Genomic DNA, 21,992 nt, shown 5'->3' with positions numbered 1-21,992 from the left:
TTTCTCGTATTGTCAACATCCACTTCCCTTTTCTCCGCAATTCTCTCTTTTTACATAACAATCTTTACATTGATTATTTCACATGGCAAAGTCTCAACTGGAAAAGCTTTAATCCTATTGCGTTCTGTTCTGTTCCGTTCCGTTCACGTTTTTAAGATAGAGAGTCTGAGACTGTGGAGTACTGTAACAGTAGCGTAATAAGAAGAGGGAAGATGATGACACAGTGGCAAGGGAATATGTTAATTATTTAAATAATTGTATTTTAATTAGGGTTTGGTGGGAAGCGTGTAAAGAAGATGAGATGAGAGGAGAAGATGGGATAGATGATGATGAAGATGATGACATAATGAAATTGTCCTTTTCCTCATTCTGTCTTTTTTATATTTTGAGGGAGCGGTTTCCCGCCAGCTGACACACTCAAAGTTGCAAATTACAGAAAGAATCATAGAGAGAGAAAGAAAGAGGAGAGAGAGAGGGAGGAGGAGGGTGCACGATGATGGTGATGATGATGGTACTGTTTCTCTCTCTCTCCGAGTCTGTGGTCTCTGTGGCTTCGTGTCAGCATGTCCCGTCAGACGTTTCCCCACCCCCGGTTGGCTGTTTTTAGAGGAGGCCCCTCCTAATCTTGAAAATTTTAACGAGAGATTATTAGTACTGTTCATTTTAATGAAAAATTATATTTTTATACTAAAAAAATTAATCATAATACTATTCAATTTACTCTTTATTTTGTCCTTATTATTAAAACTCAAAGTTTTCAAATCTTTTCTATTAGTTTTCCTCCTAATCTTTCTCTCTTTTTCTCCCTCCTCTTAAATAGTTACGATCACGTCAAGTTAACATTTTATATTAATTTTTTTTTATAAAAATAATAAGACAAAAAATAAAATGTAGAAGGAAAAAAAGAAATAAAATAAGAATAAGAGAAAAGATAATCCTACTATGTTTTTAGGGGTGTGGCTGGTTGTCACATGAACACCCAAAACTCTGCCCTTTACGTCAAACACTTCAACCTAATGCTACGTCTGCTTCCTCTTTAATTGATTTTTCTTACTACATATAATTAAGTCACAACCAAATTTACTATTGTGGAAAGGGATCAAATTCCTTCCTCCTAATCCATCAAATTAAGAGATCTGTGCCATTAAAATTAATTCAACGGTTAGAAATAGGGACTCACTTTAAAAGTTATAATAACTTCAGCCATTTAATCAAATTTTAACGGCAAATATCCCTTTATATAGGGGATTACAAGAAAGGATCCGAAGATGATCCATTTCCATATTTATATAATCTATTTGATTTAGTTTTAACTAAAATTGTGAGTGGCACTGTACGGCGAGAAATAGAATAGACATGATCAATCATCATCGAATTTTTTAAAGGAAGAAAATTATTTGAAGTTATATACATTAACAATTCAAATAAGTGATGAAAACAAATTTTAGAGCACTTTTCTTAAAATAATATTAAAAAGTCCAAATTTTTAATAGATAACTTCACAATCGCATGCATGCTTGTTAGAGAGTTGTTAGGAGGTTATTGTAATAATTCAGGGTATTTAAATACTCAATTCATTGCAACTTAGTATAAAAAAAATACAACTTATCATTTCCATTCTCTTGTGCTTCTTCTCCATTCTCTTTTTCTTCCTATTTTCTACTTTATATTTCATACCTTAACATAATATCATCACCGAACTTTCTTTATTCTCTTTTTGTTCCCATTTTCTAGTTTATAGTTCATATCTTAACATAATATCATCCTTGGACATGATTGATCGCTATTAATTGATTCAAACTTAAGACCTTTTTTTACAAGTGAAAACAAATAACGCTAGATCATAAACATGGGATTTGAAGGAAACTATTGGAACCAAATTCACGTACCGCCATGTATGGTGGAGGCACAAATTCGAGTAACCTGTTAAACAACAGATAACCATGAACAAGCCCTAATAGTGTGCCGACCAAAGGCTTTCCGACGCTCAAGTTAGTAAGCAAGCATGATACTCAACCAGTAGGCAAGAGATTAGAGTGCAATGATTGCGTTACTAGAGACGAATCTTAGAGGTGGGGTCTATTTATACCAATTGGAAAGAGACATTTTTAGGATAAAGTCATTGTCCTAAGCTAGGAGAATCTTACAGGATATTTAGAAGTAGATATTGCACCTTCTTAAGAGTTGTGATTACTTACGATGTACATCAATTCTTATATTGTAGGAACTCCAAGACTTGGAGAGGATATGACTGTTTCCATACCTGATCAAACCCGGTGTCTTACGGAACAAGCATGATCATTCTTAACAAAATATGTCAAATCTTGTCATGTTGTCTCTCCGACTTGTAAATAACTCTACCCCGAGTTCATCTTTAATTGAAATTAATCTAAAATAAAAGCTGAAAACACAAAAACTTTGTCTTGTGAGTTATGATGATATGAAATGCTTCCTAAAAAATGATATGAAATGACACTTACTAGTAAAGTGACGAAGAATTGATTTTAATTCATTTTTCTCTGTAGAAACCTAAATGTTTAAGTTATTTACAAGACCAATTTAATTTAAAGAACAAAACAATAGAAGAAAATTACAAGAGAAGATTAATACATTTATGAAAATTGGGCAATTGGCAGGCAGTCGTATCAGGATGTCACAAGGGTCGAAGGACTCATGGGAAGAAGGTACACAAAGAGTGACACCTGAGGTGTCAATTTCGTAATGGTCAAAGCATTTTAATGGATATATATCAAGCTCAAAGTCGTACGTACCCCCTCCCCCTACCCCCCGAAGGGAAGGGATAGCAGAATGTGTTGGGCAGGGAAGAGATGGGCAGGGCACCTAAAATCATCAGTGGCATTTCTGATTTTCATGTGATTAGACTGCCATCACTAATTATGCAGGTTTTTATGGTTTTCATTCGCAAGACTGAAAAGGACAACAGTGACCTCCCCCACGGACTTGGATCCTCTCCGGATCTTCTCATAGAGGATCTCGATGATCAAATAATACCACCTATTCATCAAAAATCGTGTAGTCATAATTTTTATTTTTTATATTTTTCACGTAAAACGAAGTTGTTTTACTATTTTTCGAACTTAAGACATATCACTTCCAAATGAATAGGAATATTACCAAATCCTAGTACTGAATGGCTAAAATTCTTTTTTTTTTATCAATGTGGTTTACAGTCAAAATCTATTTTGATTTAAAATATTTACGAATTAATTTTAAAATTTTAATTAATTGTATAAAAATGAATAAAATATATTTACATAGTTTGATCCAGTACAAAAATTTCAATTCTTATTGGTTTAGTCCAGTTTTCTTATATTTCAATTTTAATTAAATTACATGATATATTCATCTTTACCTAGATTTTAATTTGAATATTTAATTATAAAAATCTAATCACTTTCAATGAAATGTAGTTAAAATAAATAAAACTTAATGTACTTATCATCCATGAAAATATTTCAAAGAAATTTTCATCTACCATGCATTTATAAATCCATATATATGTTGATATAAATAGTAACTACAATGTAGATTTGTTAACACAATTAACCTACGATGAGGTAGAAAAAAAAATTGAGATACAGATTAAGAGCAGCGAGAATATTTAATTCTTATATTTAATCCTACAATTAAGTAAAAGATAATCATATAAATAAAATGATATTTATCACAATTTAATAAAAAGATAATAAAAATAAGTTGATGTTGATAATTATTGAGTGGAGATAATCCTACAAAGTGCACTAAACCCAATCTTAGGTATGAAAATAACACACCAATCAAATGACCATGTCTTTGAAACTAAAAATATGCCTTTTTCGTAGGTACTAGCCTCTCACTACTACAAAAAAACACTTTGCATGGCGAAATAAGATTTGTTGCGCAAAGTATGATTTCGTCGCTCACAACCTTGTGAGACAAAATTTTTGTCACGCATGATTGGTTGCGCAAAGCTTGTTATGATAAGGTTTGTACGACGAAGATAAATATTCTTCACGCAAAGTTTTTTATTTTTTATTTTTGATTTAATTAAATTAATTTAACATTTTACACGACGGAATTTATTGTTTGCGAGACGAAATATTTTGTTGCGCAAGACATTTTATTTTTGTTTTATTATTTTCTCTTATTTTAATTTAATTATAGTAATTGTTGATGCGACGAAACATTTGGTAGCGCAAGATTTTTTGAATTTTTACTTTTTTTTTTAAATTTAATTTAATTTTATCTTTATTTTTTTAATTACTTTAATTTAAAGTGACACATTCAAAATAAAATTACATATGAAAAATAGGGATCAAATTATTCATAATATATATTATATTAAAAGTGTACACATAAATTAACAAAGTACAATAATAAAATCCTAATACAAGTCTAATGTGATGGCAGTGGCGGGGGATATGGTCCGATAGCGTCCTAATCCTCAACTTTTGCCGTCAAAGTCTCGACAATTCCCTACAAACAAAACAAACATGGTCAAATAACCAAAAAAAATATAAAATAATATCAAAAAATGGGCATAATCTCCCCTAAAATTGGCATACCCCAAATCCTACCCCAAACTCCACCCCACACCAAACCCAATTAATTAAATCCAAAAACACATATTAATGAAAAAAAATTAAAATTTGGGGAGAAAATACCTTTTGACAAGATTGAGAGTGAGTAAGAATGAGAGAGAGGAGTGAGTGTGAGAAATAGAGAAGAGAGAGTGAGTAAGAGGTAGAGAAGAGAGATTGAGTAAGAGTTGAGTAAGAGTGAGAGATAGAGAAGAGAAAGAGAAGAGAGATTAAGTGAGAGGAGAGAGGAGATGTAAGAGAATATAGAAAGACATTGAGAAAATTGAGGAGTTATTTTGGTTTTAAAAACTGTATCCCTTTGTGCGACGAAGGATACGAGTTTGCGCGACGAAATGTTGGTCGCTCAATGTGACAGCCTATTCCGGAATTTTCAAACCGTAAGTGTGAAAGGATGATTTTGCCCCTAGTATGAATTTTCATTGTGTGGTTGTTTTTGGATTTGTTGTTGGCTGATTGTGGACCACACACATCTCCACACACACACCCTCACCATTCCCTGCCCTGCACCCTGTCCCGAGCCCTCTCTCTCCCATTCTTACCTCCATTTGTACGGACATACCTAGAAACCACCCAAATCTTCACAGATCGAAGAAAAAAGTACATATTCATGCTCGTGAGGTCCGTAGGAGTTCAACCATACCCATTTAAGGTAAAGATACCTTCGTTTTCACGTCGAACTCGGGATACCCGATTTTTGTCACTGTTCATGCACACGTTAATCCTTGTGTTTTTGGGAATTTTAAGCTTGTAGGAAGCTTGGTGAGGTCCTTAGGAGGCTCGGGGTGGTTTGTTTGAAGGTTTTGGACGTCGGGATCGTGAGTTTCGAGGTTGGCCGGAGTTGGTGGTGTTTTCCCGGTGAGATCCCGTGTGTTTTAGCACTTGAATTTGTTCCTCTCGTTGTAAGCTTCATTTTGGTACCAATTTTGTGAAATTTGGTTGAAAAACGAAGAAGATATGAAGGTTTGAAGTTTTTACGATTTTCCAGCGCCGGCGACGGCGTCGGAGCCTCGTCGAAGAAGACGACGGAATATTCCGTCAGTTTGGACGGAATATTCCTAACGGCGTTGACGGAATCCGTTAAAGTTAATGGAATATTCCTGACGGCGTTAACTGACGCCGTTAGCATGCCAGGCACGTGCCTACGCGTGGCAGGCGCGTGCGACGGTGAAAATTTTTTCTAAAAATATGGGGATGTTCCTGAGGATGAGTAGATCACGTTGGTGTATTCATTCACCCCATTTGAGCATTGTATGAGAAGTTATTTCATAAGGTTGGTTATGTGTTTTAAAATTAACGTTTTTATAGTTGTTTCGCATATAGGTGAGACCTATCCCGAGGACGAGCGCGGTCACTCGAGGCAAGGGGGTTACGACCCTTCTACATACCAATGAGTGGGCTTTTGGTTTTCCGTATATACCTATATACTTATGTTTTTCCTAGAAATTGATTTGAAACGTTTATTCGTTTATATGCCATGCTTATTGTTGGTCGTTTATTTACGCATTATTAGTTGCATATATATATATATATATGTTTGGTGCTGCGGACGCATAGGTAAGTGCCAGGTGAGTTATGATTTATGTTACATTCAGTAGTGATTTGAGATGCATAGAGAGCTCATAACCTGCACCCCCGGTGTTAGTGCTCCCGCCCAGATTTGGGCACAGTCCTTCACGTGATGTTCACCTCCCGCACCACACGCTCATCTTGGATCCAAGTTAAGTGCATAGTCCTGTCGTATAGACCACTTTAGGTGGTTCCGACTCGTAGGTGACCCGCGATTATTCGCCCAGCCTTCACGTGATCGTAGCACTTGAGCGTACTTATATTACACCCAGTCCTGTCGTACAGACCACTTTAGGTGGTTCCGACTCGTGTGCAGGTATAGTTAGTGAGTTGGAGATTTGAGCTCTAGATTCAACCGTACAGGTCACGTTAAGTGACTCCGGCTGACAGATTATATGGCATTGATGTGAGATTACCTGAGCACTTGCATTTTTCCTTCGAGGTTTTGGCATAGCATATTTTCCGAGCATTATTTATATATATGTATATTATATTTTCTGGGAAGTATACAGGTTTTACGGCGAGGGGTTATAACTTATTTATGAAATGGTTTTTGGAAAGCTTTGTTTTTGCCCACTCACGCTTTTGTTTTGCGCCCCTCCAGGTTCTAGTTGGCTAGCACGTTTGGTGGCTTCCCTGAGGATTTCCCCGGCATATCTGACAGACTATTACCAGTGTAGGACCACCTTCGGGTGTGCTTTTGTAGTGTCGTTTTCTTCCGGACTGCATTAGGTCTTCGTACTCTGATCTTGTGTTCATACTTACGCTTGCACATGTTTGTTATTACTTTGTGTAAAGCTGGTTTTTATTTATTCGTACTATTTTTATTATTATTTTATTAGCTTCCGCACTGTGCACATGGTTACGTCACTTCCACGTGACGGGCAGCATGCCCTGATCTCGATCGGGGTGTGTCACTCAAAGTCTTTAACAATATTAAAAAATAAAATTTCCTGCGTCCCATTTTTGGTGCCAGCCCAAATTTTTAGGGTTTTGCGCGACAAAGTTTTGGCCGCCCAAAGTCTTTAAATTTTTTTTTTTAAATTCCCACGTCTCATTTTTGGTGCCCGCCCAAATTTAAGGACTTTGCATGACGAAATATATGTTCGTTGCGCAAAAGTTAAATTTTTTTATAAATAATAAAAAGAAATAATTTTATTTTACAATCTAAAATATAATTAAGTTAAAATAAATAGGGTTTAGGCGTCCAAATGTTGATTTGTCACGCAGATAAAATAATTTAGTTTAACAATATAAAATATAGAATTAAATAAAAAAAAACAAATAAATAGGGTTTAGGCTGCGAAATATGAATATTTGTCTTGCAAAGTTTTTTTTTAAAAAAAATAGAAACTTATGAAAATAAGTATATTTTAAAATTTATAATATAAAATTAAATAAAAAAAGAAATAAATTGGTTTAGGCGACGAAATATTTGGATTTTGTCATGCAAAGGTTTTTAAAAAATAATTTTTTATTTTTGTAAAGACTTTGCGTGACGAATTTTAAAATTTCGTCACACAAAGTAACTTCGAGCAAGGATGTTTGTTTCGTCGTTCAAATTTTCATCATGCAAAGTGACTATACGCGACGATGTGTGTTTCATCACGCAAAATTTCGTCATGCAAGGGCTTTTTTTTACTAGATCTTGCCACATGCGTATGCATGTGACAATTGACCTTTTTATTTAGTTTTTTTTTTATGATTTAGGAAATTAAGTTTTTTATATTTATAATTTTTATCAAAAAATTATTCAAAAAAAGGAAACTGAAGATGTTTGAAGCTTTTGATACTTCAGAAGTAAAACACAATGTAACAATAAAATGTCATGATTGATTAAAAATAAAACAAGAAAGGGAGAAAGAATTAATAAAAGAAGAGAATGCATCCATGGTGCTTTGGTGCCACCGCAACCACAATCGGCCTAGTAAAAGTTGTTATTGGATAATGCTTAGGTAATTCTTTCTACGTACTCACTTTTTGATTCGACCCAATTGAAATGTCAAGTGTTTCTTGTTTTTTAAAATCCAAGAAGAATTAATGTCATGTTCATTATTTTTTTAAACAATAAAACATGTGTTACTTTATCATTGGACAAGATCAATAGATACTCACCCACTAGTAAGTACCCAAATATTATCCGTTATTATAACAGTAACCTATCTCATAGTTGTTCGGTTGGTTGGAGTGCTTTAATCAGACTTAACCTAATGGAAATGGATAAGTGAAATTAATTTCTACAGTTAAGAACAAAGCAGATGACATACAAATATGAGAAAGAAGAAAAAAGGAGGAGAAAAGTGATGAGGCGAAACCTAGCCGTGAGAAGTAGAACATGAAAGATCTAATTCTTGCAATTAATTCGAGAATTAAGAAATTATGTTTTTTATGGTAATGTTAGGAATGTTAGAGATATTAAGTAAATATGTTAGATGATGACAAGTGTCAAAGGATTAAAAGTAGTTGTTAGCTTTGTAGTCTGTTGTGTTTGTTGTATAAATACTCAAGTACAGTTGCTCACACATTAAGAAAAATAAGAAGAAATACATTTTGATACAGTTTTACTTCTCTTTCTTCTTTCTCTGTCAAAGCTCTCGAATTCTTCTATATCAGGAATGTTATAGAACTTCATCTACAAGGTTAACATGGTATCAATCACCGTCATAGCTAATGCTTGATCTCCGATCCTTCTGCTTCCGCTACTGTGTAGAGCTCTTCTTCTTCGTCTTCTCTATGCTCGGTGTTGCTGCTCATCGTCTTTTGGCAACTTCAACTTCAAGTTCTCTCTATGCGATTCTAGGGTTTCATCAACTTCTGGAATTTGTTCTTCATATTCTCCAAGACTTCGTCCTCTCCGAGACTTCGTCCTCTCCGAGACTTCGTCCTTTGCCTACCAAGTGTTTGTTATAATTCCCGATCACTAGTTCTTCTTCAATTCCAGAATTTGCAGCTTATTGATTTGCAATCATGGTAAATGCTTCTCAATTACAACTTCTTCAATCTCCAATCACTACAGGTATTTCATCAATTTTCACATATGTGAGTGTTAAAATTGATGACTCGAATTATCGTAATTGGAATTTTCAAATGCAATTACTGCTTGAAAGTAATGGGATTATGGGATTTGTTGATGGTACGAATCCATGTCCTGCTCGCTTCAATCCTCAATCTGGAGATTTTAGGGTAGTTTCTAATTCATTCACATCTGTTGAAACTGATGAGTATCATATATGAATTATGCATGACAAAGCTCTTACGCAATCGATTACTACTACTCTATCCCCTATAGCCATGTCGTGTGCAATTGGTAGTACTTGTTCTCAGGATCTGTGGACTCACTTAAAGGAACAATTTTCTACTGTTTCTCGGATTAGCATATTCCAAATGAAGTCTAATCTTCAAACAATCAAGAAAGGTTCTGATTCAGTTGCTCAATGCTTACAAAAGATTAAAGAAGCAAGAGATTATTTCTCAGCTACTGGTGTTCCTTTTGCTAATGAAGATATTGTTATCCTTGCACTTAATGGCTTACCTGCTGAGTACAACACATTTAGGTGTGTTATTATAGGTCGTGAAAATGTGATCTCAATGAAGGAATTCAAGTCTCAGTTGCTTGCTGAAGAGACTATAATTGAATCTAATACTCAGGCTTCATTTATATCTCCAATGGTTGCTAATAATTCCCCTCAAGTATCACAAGGGTCATTCTCTGGTGGAAATGGACAATCTCAAACACATGTTCTTCCTACACCAGCTCCTGAAGTTCTTGGTCAACCACCATGCCTTTATTCTTCAAGTTCTTCAGCTCCCCAAATGGTTATTTGCTAGTTATGTAACACTGAGGGTCATTTTGCATCTTTTTGTGTTTCCAAACCACCCACAAGAACTTAGTGTTAAATCTGTGGTAAAACAAATCATGCAACTTGGTTTTGTTTTCATAATGATGGCTTTGTTTACATAATGATAAAGGCCCTAACTATATTGGTTCTAGTTCTGGAACCTCATATCAGGAAAGATCTTCTTCATTTTCTCCTTTCAGTGGAGTACAAGGTTATCAGTCTTCAGTGGCATCTCCTCAATTTCCTCAACAATCTATGCAAGCTATGAATACTGTTCTTTCTCAGCACTCTTAGCCTACTCCACAGTCTACTCCTCAAATTTGGCTTACTGATTCGGGAGCAACAAATCGTATGACTGCAGATTTGAGTAATCTTGCTCTAGCATCTCCATATCCGTTTAATGAAGTCATTCAAATAGCTAATGGTGAATGTTTGCGTGTATGTCATGTTGGCAATACTACACTTAAGTTGAATTCTGTTCAGCCTATTAAACTAAACTCTGTGTTATATGTTCCTCAGTTAACTCAGAATTTGTTGTCACTGCACAAAATTTGCCTTGACAATAATTGTTGGCTCATTTTTTATGCATTTGCTTTCTGGTTTCAGGACAAGGCCACATGGAGGATACTATTCAAAGGGCTGTGTGGTAATGGACTCTACCCCATTTCATTTCTTGCCACTTCCAATCTTGGGGTTACCAAACCAATTCACCAAGCTAAAGCACTTTTTGGGCAGCTAGTTAATTCTTCAATTTGGCACCAAAGATTAGTTCACCCTTCTAATCCCATTGTTACCATAATGTTGAATAAAGCCAACTTATCCTGTATTAAGGATTCTTCACCCGTTATGTGTCAAAGTTGTTTACAAGGAAACTTTTGTAAAATACCTTTTCCAGTCAATGTTAATAAGTCTGTAAAACCTTTTGAGGTGGTGCATAGTGATCTTTAGGGTCCTGCACCTTGTTTGTTAGTTGATGGCTTCAAATACTATGTTACATTTGTAGATGAATGTACCAGATTTTGTGAATAAATCTGATTTTTGTGCCACTTTCATTACCTTTTATTCTTTTATCCTCAATCAGTTTTCAACAATCATTAAAGTTCTACAAAGTTTTTTTTTGGGGGGGGGGGGGGGGGGGGGGGGGGGCGATTATATTTCTCATAAAATTCAAACCTTTCTTTTAAACAAAGGGATCTCACATCATAAATCTTGTCCTTGCACCCCTGAACATAATGGTTTAGCTGAGAGGAAACATAGGCACATTATTGAAACTACAATTACTTTACTTCAAACAGCAAGGCTACATTCTCAGTTTTGGTCTTTTGCATGTCAAACAACCATATATCTTATTAATAAAATGCCATCACCTGTTTTATCCAATAACTCACCATTTCATAGTTTATTTGGTATTGATCCTGTTATCTCTCATCTTAAAATATTTGGTTGTACCTGTTACCCTATCCGTAAGCCATATAATACCACAAAGTTACAAGCTAAAACCATTAAATGTGTTTTTTTGGGATATGCTTCAAAACACAAAGGGTATATTTGTTATGATGTACTTCACAAGAAAGTGTATATTTCTAGACATGTGGTTTTCTTTGAACAAGAATTTCCCTATAAAGACTTATTAACTCTTCCAAAATCACAAATCTCATCTCCACTTATACATCTTGAACATGTATCATGTCCTGTTCCTTTTGTGACTCCCAATAATTTAATAGTGCCATCTTCATTATCAAGTCCAAATTCAACAGGTCATGTGCTTGCAGAGATTTCATCACCTTCCCCAGCCTCATCTCATTCCCCTAGTTCCCCTACAACATCTACTAATGTTCAGTTCCATTCTCAACCCCAACCTACACCTTCTCTAGCCACTTCTATTAATGCTTCCTCTCGGTCCATTACTGATGCAGTACATGTATCTTCTCGGCCTTCTGTTGTGCTTGATCATTGTCCTGAGGTTCTTTTAGTGGTGTTAGATATTCCACCACTCAATCTCCATCCTATGCAAACCAGGAGTAAGAGTGGCATTATTAAGAAGAAAGCTATTTTGTTTGCATTATTTGCATCTTCTTCAGTTGATTTATCAGTCATAGAACTAGCTACATATAAGTCTGCTCTTAAGTGTCCCCTTTGGTTCAATGTTATGAAGGAAGAAATTGCAGCATTACATACACAAGGTACTTGGAGTTTGGTGGATCTACCTGTAAACAAGAACTTGTGGGTTGTAAGTAGGTGTTCAAGATAAAAAGACATGTTGATGGTCCTGTTGCAAGGCATAAAGCCATATTGATGGCCAAGGGCTTTAGTCAATAACCTATACTGAGACATTTAGTTCGGTAGTTAAGCCTATAACAGTAAGAATGGTTTTGGCATTAGCTACTCATTTTGATTGGCCTTTAAGGCAACTAGATGTGAAAAATGCATTTTTACATGGCATTTTGTAGGAAGAAGTTTATATGGCCAACCACCTAGCTTTGAGGATCCATTACATCCTCATTTGGTCTGTAGGCTTCACAAATCACTTTATGGTTTGAAACAAGCCTCAAGGGCTTGGAATGAGAAGTACACTGCATTGCTTCCAAAATTGGGGTTCCAGAATACATATTCAGATTCATCTCTCTTTGTGAAAGTTATTGGTTCTGATATTGTAGTTCTCTTACTTTATGTCGATGAAATAATAGTAACTGGCAATGCTTCCACAGTTATCTCACAAGTGATTTCAGCATTGACTACTGAGTTTGATATCAAGGATTTAGGTTCTTTGCATTATTTCCTGGGAATACAAATTACCAAGATTGCCAATGGTTTATTTCTTTCCCAACAGAAGTATGTTTAAGACTTATTAAACAAAACTGAGATGCTTGATTCTAAGGCTTGTGATACTCCCTATCTTCCTTACAATAGGTTGCTTAAGAATGATGGTGATCCTTACAATAATCCAATGTTATATAGAAGTGTTGTAGGTGTTTTACAATACATTACTTTCACTAGGCCCGATATTGCCTTCTCAATTCATCAAGTGTGTCAGTTTATGCAGACACCAATGAATGTCCACTTCACTGCTGTCAAGAGAATACTGAGGTATTTGAAGGGTACCATGAACTTTGGCACTACTTATACTAGAGGTGATCTAAGTTTGAAGGCATTTAGTTACGCTGATTGGGCTGGTAACCCTAATGACCGAAGGTCAACCACTGGTTTAGTGGTATTTTTGGGTAATAATCCTATTTCTTGGTCTTCCAAGAAACAACAGACAGTTTCTCAATCTTCTACTAAAGCTGAGTATCGGGCACTGTCATCCACTGCTGCTGAGCTAGATTAGATTAAACAACTTCTGATTTTTCTGCATATTCCATTACTGTCTCCTCTTATTTTGTTTTGTGATAATCTTTCTGTTATAGCGTTGTCATTCAATCCTATTCAGCATCAAAGAACAAAACATATTGAGATCGATGTACACTTTGTTAGGGAGAGAGAGTTGCCAATCATCAGTTTAATGTGCAGTTTGTTTCATCTCAGGAGCCGTTTGCCGACATTCTGACAAAAGGATTAAGTTCCACTTTGTTTTGTATACATTGTAACAATCTCATGCTAGAATTCTCTAAGCATGAGATTGAGGGAGGATGTTAGACATATTAAGTAAATAGGTTAGATGATGACAAGTGTCAAAGGATTAAGAGTAGTTGTTAGTTTTGTAGTTTGTTGTGTTTGTTGTATAAATACTTAAGTACAGTTGCTTACACATTAAGAAAAATAAGAAGAAATACATTTTGATACAGTTTTACTTCTCTCTCTTCTTTCTCTGTCAAAGCTCTCGAATTCTTCTCTCAGGAATGTTATAGAGCTTCATCTACAAGGTTAACAAGGAATACCAAAATTTTAAATTAAACTGTGTAAACCAAATAATGTGATTGTTGATGATTGGATTATTAATCAAGTGTCGGTTAAGGTAATTATTTGTTATTGATGACACATCATTTAACTTATAAATTTGGTTTAAAAATTTAATCTCCCTAATATTATCCTTTTTATTAAAACGTAAAAAAGTCCTTATTAATCACAAATTCAATACAAATAAATCAGCCAAAATTTTAGGAATTGATTACTTTAATAGTCATTTTAGGGGTAAATTTGACATGTTAGTATCAATAAGGAATTCCTAATCATTCGACTTATTTTTAAAAGTGGACTATTGTTAAAAAAAAAAAAAAAGAAATAAAAAGTGAACTGTTCTTAATAGTAGTTCAAAAAATTGGACTTATTACATGTGCATTTTGCATGAAGTAAAAAAAGTAATTTTTCATAATTCACTTGACATTTGACTAAATGATTGGTTCCAAAACAATTTTACTAAAAACGATGTTAGGGGATTTTTAGGTCAAGGTGGACTTCGGCTTTGAGAATGTCCTCTTATCTCCCTTGGTTCGATTTCGTACCAAGTCTTGAATATCTGGAAAGAGTTAGCTCGTCTTAGGAAATATTCCGGTTAGATCAATGACTCGAAGATTAGCATGATTAAACAAATAATGGCTTGATCAAGAGAAGCGTTCTGTGAAAGCTAGAAGTTCATTAGTTTTTGCATGAAAGAGAGAAAGATTGGGTGGTTGTATGGTGTTCTCTATTGAATAATCTGGATTCCCTAGGGTGGTAACAAGGCTTACAATGGCTCGAATACTCAAAGGGAGGTCATGGGAAATACTAAGGTTGTAGAGTAATGCCTCCTAGGTTTCTTTGGTTGTCTATGTTATGCTGGGGGATTGGGATCACTCTCTAAAGTTCTTGACCTATATTTGTAGTTGAATGATTCATTCCCAAGGAATCTTTAGTTATGGCTTGTTTCTTTCTCCCTTTTCTCCCTAGTTCTTATGCTACCCTTTATTTGGGTGCAAGATGGCTAGGTGTTGCCAACCCATGAAATCTATATCATGTCTCCTTCCCAAGGCACTGTTTTCCAGGTCAACTTTCCACAAGCGTTACTTTTGGTAGCAAGTCTCATGGCTTTCGCGTGTTGAACTTTTTTGTGAGTTGGGAAGGGAAAGTTAGCCTCTCTCTTCATTAAATGTCTGTTTTGCTGGGGGTTTCACATGAGCCTAGGGTTAGGAATTGGTTATTTTCTAATTCGATTGGTTAGCTTGCTAGGAAAATGGGTAAACTAAGTCTGTTCTCTCTTAATGCTTGCCTATGTGGGCTACAAGGGTTATGGGCTTTGATATTTGCCCTCCCCCGCCCCAAGCATCCTAAATTTCTTTATAATATTGACTCCACATGGCCCCATAAACTCCCGTAACCATCCACACTACAATGCACTTGACAAGCCTTGAGCATGTGACTTGGGCTTATTTTAGCGTGACAAATAGGTATGGGCATGACATGATTTATATAAATGTCTGACCTAATTACCATAGCATGGCATGGTCGTGAATATATTCCTTCCTTGATCCCGCACATTTGCATGTGTTTCGGCTTGACTTGGGGCTCTCATGGCAGTTGGCCTTGCTCATGACATTTTTGGGCCTCAACATTATCCCCTTGATTGTTTGGGCTATGAAAAATCTTGAATAGGCTAAGCAATCAAACCCAGGCCCAAATGAATATTTTAAAGATAGTCTTTCTAATGGGACTTTTCCCCTTCCCGCGTGCCTACAAATGGTGTCATGACAATGTGCGCCCTTGTTTCCCATGCATGTCTCATCATCTGAAGGAAAGGCTGGGTATTCGCTTACCTTTTTATGGTAATCATTTTAAACTTCCCATCTTTCTAAGACAGGCATTTAATTTGTCATTCCTTCTTCTTTTCTTATCCAACTTTTTTTTTTTTTTTCTTTTCAAATTCCTCTATGCTTCATCTTTCTTCCTCTATCACTCAACATCCTCTGCATTTTGGACTTCTTGTGTGCTTTGCTTGTGTTTTGCCATCTTTTGTGCCGAGCTCCTTTCAGGTGAGGAAAAATTTTACCTTTTTCTTTTCGTATTTTCTTGAAGGCTTTGGTGGTGGATTTTGAATGCATTCTTGCCCATTTTCTCCTTGCACACTTGGAACACTTTAGGGTTTTGTAGGTGAGGGGTATGATTTTTCCGCACGAAATATAATTCATATTCCTTAGCAGTTTTCAATTTTGAAACTTTGCATGCTTGCCTTTGTAGACTTCTTCTTGTTTGTCATGCATATTGTGCAATTGTCACTTAGCCCCGCTTGATTGCTTGTTGGTGTATAATCAAACATGATTAATTGATTGCATTGTTTGGCTTAGATCTTCATATAACATGCTTTTCTCGGCTAGATTTTCTATATTTTGTTGCTGGTTGGCATGGCATGGGCACGTTCTATGTGATAGCATATAGGAAGGCTAGTCCTATGTTAAAGTCTTAGGCTTTTGCATGTGTATGTTTGAGTTTCTAAAGATTATGCTTTCCTCTAGGCATATTTGCTTGTCTTCCTAGGCTAGATTCTCACCTTTTGCCCTGTTGTGCTTCTCTTCCATATGTTTAGGTGCCTTATCTTACATGGCTTGGTGGATTGCAGCATTTAATAGTTTGACGTTCGTGTCGTATAGGCGAACCATGGCTTTGGAATCCTCAAAGTGCTTGACTACAGTAGAGCCACCTCCTCCCCTTGGTCCTCAAAATAAAGCTTTAAGGAGGATGAGTCTTCCCTGGAGTTGGCGCCTCTTATCGATCCTAGATGTATTTCACTCTGCTACATAAAGAGTGTGATGTTTCCTGCGATCCGTATTCATTTCGACTTCTCGTGCGGTGAAGCTACCGGCTGGGCTGAGTGGGTAGACGCTGAGCTTGGATTCTCGAATTAGTGTGAGGTCTTGAAGAGGAAAAAGGTATTGGACTCTGCCTTCTTGACAACGAAGCAGGTAATCCGTGTGGAACTAGACTTCTTCAGGCATGTGGTTAGACGCTGGAACATAGAAGCCCACACCTTCATCTGTGCTTAGGCGAATTCACCCCTACCTTGGAGGACGTGGCCAACATTATGCATTTTCCTATCTCGGGGAACAAAGATCCCTTTTGCTATACCTGTGGCTGATGCTAAGATATTCAAAGTGCTGCAGAATAAAGCCCCTCCTTCCCTGAGTAAGGCCATTCATTTCAACAAATGGATTAAACATTTATGGTATAAATTCTAGGAATCAAACTGCAGGTTCGAAGCTATGGTATGTTTGTAAGGACATAGATGCGTGATTCCTTTGGCTCTTGTGATTACGCGGGGTCATGTAGTTCCATTAACCTTATTATTCCTTGGTTTGTTGTATCACGAGTTAGATGAGATCCATGCTTTCGTGGAGCAGGTTGCCAACAGCGTTCCAATCAAAAGTTTCTTATGTGTGAGCTTCCTACAAATCTTTCTCTTAGATTAGATCCATGCTCAAGCTGTGGTACATGCTCTCAATTTTACAGTTCAACAAGACTACGTGAAAGTTATTTTTTTTAGTCTGATTCTAAGGAGGTAATCGAATGTATCAACACTAGATTGAAGTCACACCATGGGTGTATTTTCCCTGCAGTTAGCCTAATTCGATTGAAGAGTCTCCTCCAGCACCACAAATGGGTGCGGGCTGCACGACAAGCTAACTATGTGGCCAACCTGGTCACCTCGCTACCTGCGAAGAAGACATGCCTGAAAAATTGGGTCAAAAGACCCCCATCTTCTCTAATATTCATGCTGTCTAATGATGGGCTGCCTTACTCCACACCCCCCCCCCCCCCCCCGGCTTTTTGTCTTCATAGTCGTTGTCGCCTTTCCCCTTCTATTTTCTATTTCGTTGTAGTGTCTTATGTTTGTTTCTGTCTTTTGGGGGCCTTGGTTGTTTGTGTGGCCTGCTTGCCTTTTTTATGTTTTCGTGGTTTGGCGCTTTTGGCCTTGTTTTTAATGAAAGTTTGTTTGACCAAAAAAAAAAAAAAACAGAAGCTTACCAATTAGGCCCCGTGTGTGTAAAAACTTATGCATTGGGATGGGAAGGGGAAAATATGAGATAGAAAGAATGCCCCTCCTTTTCTAAGACAAACATTATTTCCCTTTAGAAATTGGTTGGTGACAGGTCTTGTGGAACCAAAAGGGTACAAGTTCAACACACCAAACCAAAGACGAAGAGTAGTATTCTAGTGTAGTGTTTTTTGTTACAAAAACACCCTCCCAATATTTTGCTCTCTTTTCTCAGACAGAAACACATGAAAAAAATCCAATATAAAATGCAAAATTTTGACGCCAATAAGCGCGTCACGCATGTCGGAAACTAGTGCACGTAGCCCAGCTGCCTTAAATGTCGACAATCCCCCACCCTCTCTCCCCCGTATGCGACACCCCACGCGCCTCCACCTCTTTTCCTGCTGGAATGTGCCCAGCACCACCATCCCGGCTTCAGCGCGTGGGACACTTTTGAACGAAGGAAATAAATATACAATTAAATAATTCTCTTGTTTTTATTTCCAGAGTATAAACGACGCGTACGGGCAGCGGTGGTCTGTCTGACACTCCCCCACAGCTCTCTGAAACTTACCGCGCGGTGTAAAAACGGAGGGTGAAAGGTGAGAGTGACCGGTTCAACCGGGAGTAGTCGGTTGGGAGTAGGAAATGGGAAAGTATATCTAGGGCTTTCAGGGAGACAAGCTATTTTGTTCGCAGGGAGAGGTAGTGAGGGACTGAGTTTATACAAAAATTTACACCTGACACACACACACTCTCACTCTCTCTCTCTCTCTCTCTCTCTCTCTCTCTCTCTCTCTCTCTCTCTCTCTCTCTCTCTCTCTCTCTCTCTCTCTCTCTCTCTCTCTCTCTCTCTCTCTCTAAACTAACTCAGCCCTCTCTTTATCTTCTTCTTTCTGGGTTGATTCTCTTTCATTAATTGGTGGGGTTTTTCCGTTTTTCTCTAATTTTAATCAATATATATTAATTAATTGAGATGGAGTTTGAGGATCAAGAGGAGCACGAGGAGGAGATGGAGATGGCGGCTAGTTACGACTCGCTCGGCAACTCAGCCGGAGGCCGAGTCAAAATGTCGAGTTCTGGACCAGATGGTTTGGCGCTAGCAGCGGCAGCTGCAGCGGCGGCGGCGTCTGAGCAGCAGCAGCAACCGAGGAAGGCTGTGAGGTACCGGGAGTGCTTGAAGAACCACGCGGTGGGGATTGGAGGCCACGCGCTGGACGGGTGCTGCGAGTTCCTGGCTGCCGGCCCGGACGGCACGCTCGACGCGCTCAAGTGCGCCGCCTGCAACTGCCATCGGAACTTCCACCGAAAGGAGGGCGACCCGGCCGGACACGGTCTCGGAGTCATAACCGACGCATACGGGCAGCTGGTGCCACACCACGGGCAGCAACACCACCCGCAGTTCTCACCGTACTACCGGACTCCAGCTGGTTACCTCCACATGGCGGCGCACCACAGGCCGTTGGCTTTGCCGTCTACTTCGGGAGGGGGAGGGACCTACAGCGGGGGGCAGGAGCAGGATGACGACGTGTCAAATCCCAGCGGGGGCGGTGGCGGTGGCGGAGGGAGTGGGGGTTTGGGAATGGGAATGGGTATGCACGGAACGGCGTCATCTGGGAAGAAGAGGTTTCGGACAAAGTTTAGTCAGGAGCAGAAGGAGAGGATGTTGAGCTTGGCGGAGCGGCTCGGGTGGAGGATTCAGAAGCAGGACGAACCGGCGGTTCAGCAGTTCTGTAACGAGACCGGGGTGAAGCGCCACGTGCTCAAGGTTTGGATGCATAACAACAAACACACTCTGGGTAAGCAACCCTAGCTAAGCTCTTAAGCTTATGTGCTTATAACTTAAGCTCGAAACAAAACAAACCCCCAAAACCAAACAATGAACATGAACAACAACCCTCAACAAGTACATCGTCGTCATCATCGACGTCGTCGTTTGATCTCTTCTGATGTTTTGTATTTATCATAATTTAGGACAACATCGTGACTTGGTTGCTAGCAAGCTAGCTACCATGTGGTAGTAGGATTTTATCAGTTATGGGGCATTCTTCTTCTGGATCACTGTGCCTGCAGCTGACTTTGTTGAGTAAAATTCTACTACTTTCTCCGGATTTTAGTGTTTTAGCTTATTAGCTAGGGTTTCGTTTAGTTTAATTGATCCAGTAGCTAGCCGGTGTTATTTGAACACTTGATTTAGATAAATGTGGCCCATTAATTTGAACATTTTATCAGTGCTGCATGTAAAATATTTATCTTAATTTGTTCATCTAGCCACCAAATGGGTTGACATTATCAATGTTTGTTGAGTTTGCAATCTTTAGCTGCGAATGCTGATCAAGATCATATCAATGTTTGTTGATTTTACAATTTAGAGAAGAACTTGCACCATGACGTCGTGTGGTCCAATATAATACAATTTCATTTGTAAGTTTATTTCTATATGACAATATTGCATTGCAGGATTGCAATGTCACGTGCTTGTAAACCTGTTCCATGCATATTGTTCCCCGCAATTTGTGTGTGATGACTTGCTGCTCTCTCCGCAATTAGTATGTGTGTGATGAGTTGGTGGAAGGGAGGATCAATCGAGCGTGTGTGATGGATTTTTGCATTTTCCTGTTTGATTTATTGACTATCGATCATGCCCATCTTTTCTCCACATGTTTGTACATTTCTGCAGTGTGTCTATGCTGCTGCTTTTTCTTCTCTTCTCATCAATTATTCAATCCCCCAAACCTTTCCGTTTTGGTCCACGAATCAGACTTTCTGTATTGGTATTAGTATATGTTGAGAAGCATTAATTGTATGATTGTATGGATGTTCTTCATTGACTGCAATGCAATGCAATGCAAACCTTTTTCTCTTTATTCATACCTACATATACCTATATCTGATGAATGCTTTCTATTTCCTTCCTTTTCCCCTTCAATTCTCTCCCTCTCTCTCTCTCTACCAAGTAGTACTCTTTGCTGTTTCTTGCTACATTGCATTTACTTTTGCGGTCATCATCTGTACTGCTGCAGAATGAATAAATAAATAAATATATATTATATAATACTTACATGAACGATGAATTTCTTTTTTCTTTTAATTTCCATGAAAATTTATTTTTAAATGAAAAGAGTATTTTATACACATTGATCCATGTAATCATATGAGGAAGCTTGTCTGCTGTAGTAGAAGGTAAAACCCAGATGATGATGATGATGGGGTCACCTTGGGAAGGAAACAAACTAAGACCTCAAATTTATATTTAATTATTTGAATTTTTTTCTTTGGACAATTAATTATCATATATATATTATCATACACACACACACAGAGACAGAGCTATATGTTTCTTACTGTTTTTGTTTTCTCTTGGGAATTGTAGATACAATCAGATAGTGAAACACTAGTTTTTGTTTTCATGGAAATTAACTCAAAACCAAAATGTGGAGGGGTTCAGTCGATGATCGATAGATCCAAAGCTTGGTCTCTCTGCAGCCGATATATTAGTTACTATTTTTTTCATTAATTTCTTCTGCTTCTCTCTTTGTTTCCAAGTTTCAATAATCTGCTTCGAAGGGAACATGTGGGCACTCTAGCAGCAAAAATAAATGTAAAAAAGAGGGACACATCTTTTGTCTGCACCTACCACAACTTCTACCATGTATATTCATCTGGAAGGAGGATCTTTCCCCTCCTAATCTCTCTCTTTCCCTCATCTTCTATTTGAACGGTTACAGTTTAGCCATGTCAACATCTAATATTGATTATTTTATAAAGACAATAAGACAAAAAATAATATGCGAAAGGAGGGAAGGGAATGAGATGAGAATAAGAGGGGAAAGAATCTTACTCCATTCATCTGTTGGTTGATAAAATATTTAATTATGTGATTCCTTCCAAGAATCTCTAGTAATTAACCCCATTAGTGTTTAAGTAAATGTAACGATGGAAACTAACTCAGATAATTAACATATAGAGGGGCCTGATGTAAGGTATGTGTGGCTACGTACTGAGTATATGTAATGATGTATGATATCCATGGCTTCTGCGTAA

At 37.4% G+C, this 21,992-nt stretch overlaps 1 protein-coding gene across 2 annotated transcripts; it reads left to right on the top strand.

Annotated features, from left to right (window-relative positions):
* Nucleotides 1-18,804: 18,804 nt before the first annotated feature.
* On the top strand, nt 18,805-21,011 carry LOC137712658 (zinc-finger homeodomain protein 2-like). Of its 2 annotated transcripts, none has more exons than XM_068451781.1 (2): nt 18,805-19,747; nt 20,409-21,011. In XM_068451781.1, exons 1-2 carry the CDS (start codon nt 18,925-18,927, stop codon nt 20,507-20,509), a joined length of 924 nt encoding a protein of 307 aa, XP_068307882.1. In that variant the 5' UTR covers nt 18,805-18,924; the 3' UTR covers nt 20,510-21,011. The 2 variants fall into 2 exon arrangements, with proteins under 2 accessions (XP_068307882.1, XP_068307891.1); XM_068451790.1 differs by lacking the exon at nt 20,409-21,011 and adding an exon at nt 19,923-20,337.
* Nucleotides 21,012-21,992: the final 981 nt, after the last annotated feature.

Source organism: Pyrus communis, chromosome 1, assembly GCF_963583255.1.
Source record: "Pyrus communis chromosome 1, drPyrComm1.1, whole genome shotgun sequence".
Taxonomy (NCBI): Eukaryota; Viridiplantae; Streptophyta; class Magnoliopsida; order Rosales; family Rosaceae; genus Pyrus; species Pyrus communis.
Note: the sequence above shows the minus strand (reverse complement) of the source record. Positions and strands in the feature narration are given on the sequence as shown.

Excerpts from the sequence above, each read along its gene's own strand:
- LOC137712658 (XM_068451781.1), top strand. The coding sequence starts at position 18,925 with ATGGAGTTTGAGGATCAAGAGGAGCACGAGGAGGAGATGGAGATGGCG. Across the intron at positions 19,748-20,408 it reads TAACAACAAACACACTCTGG|GATTGCAATGTCACGTGCTT; the intron begins GTAAGCAACCCT and ends ATTGCATTGCAG.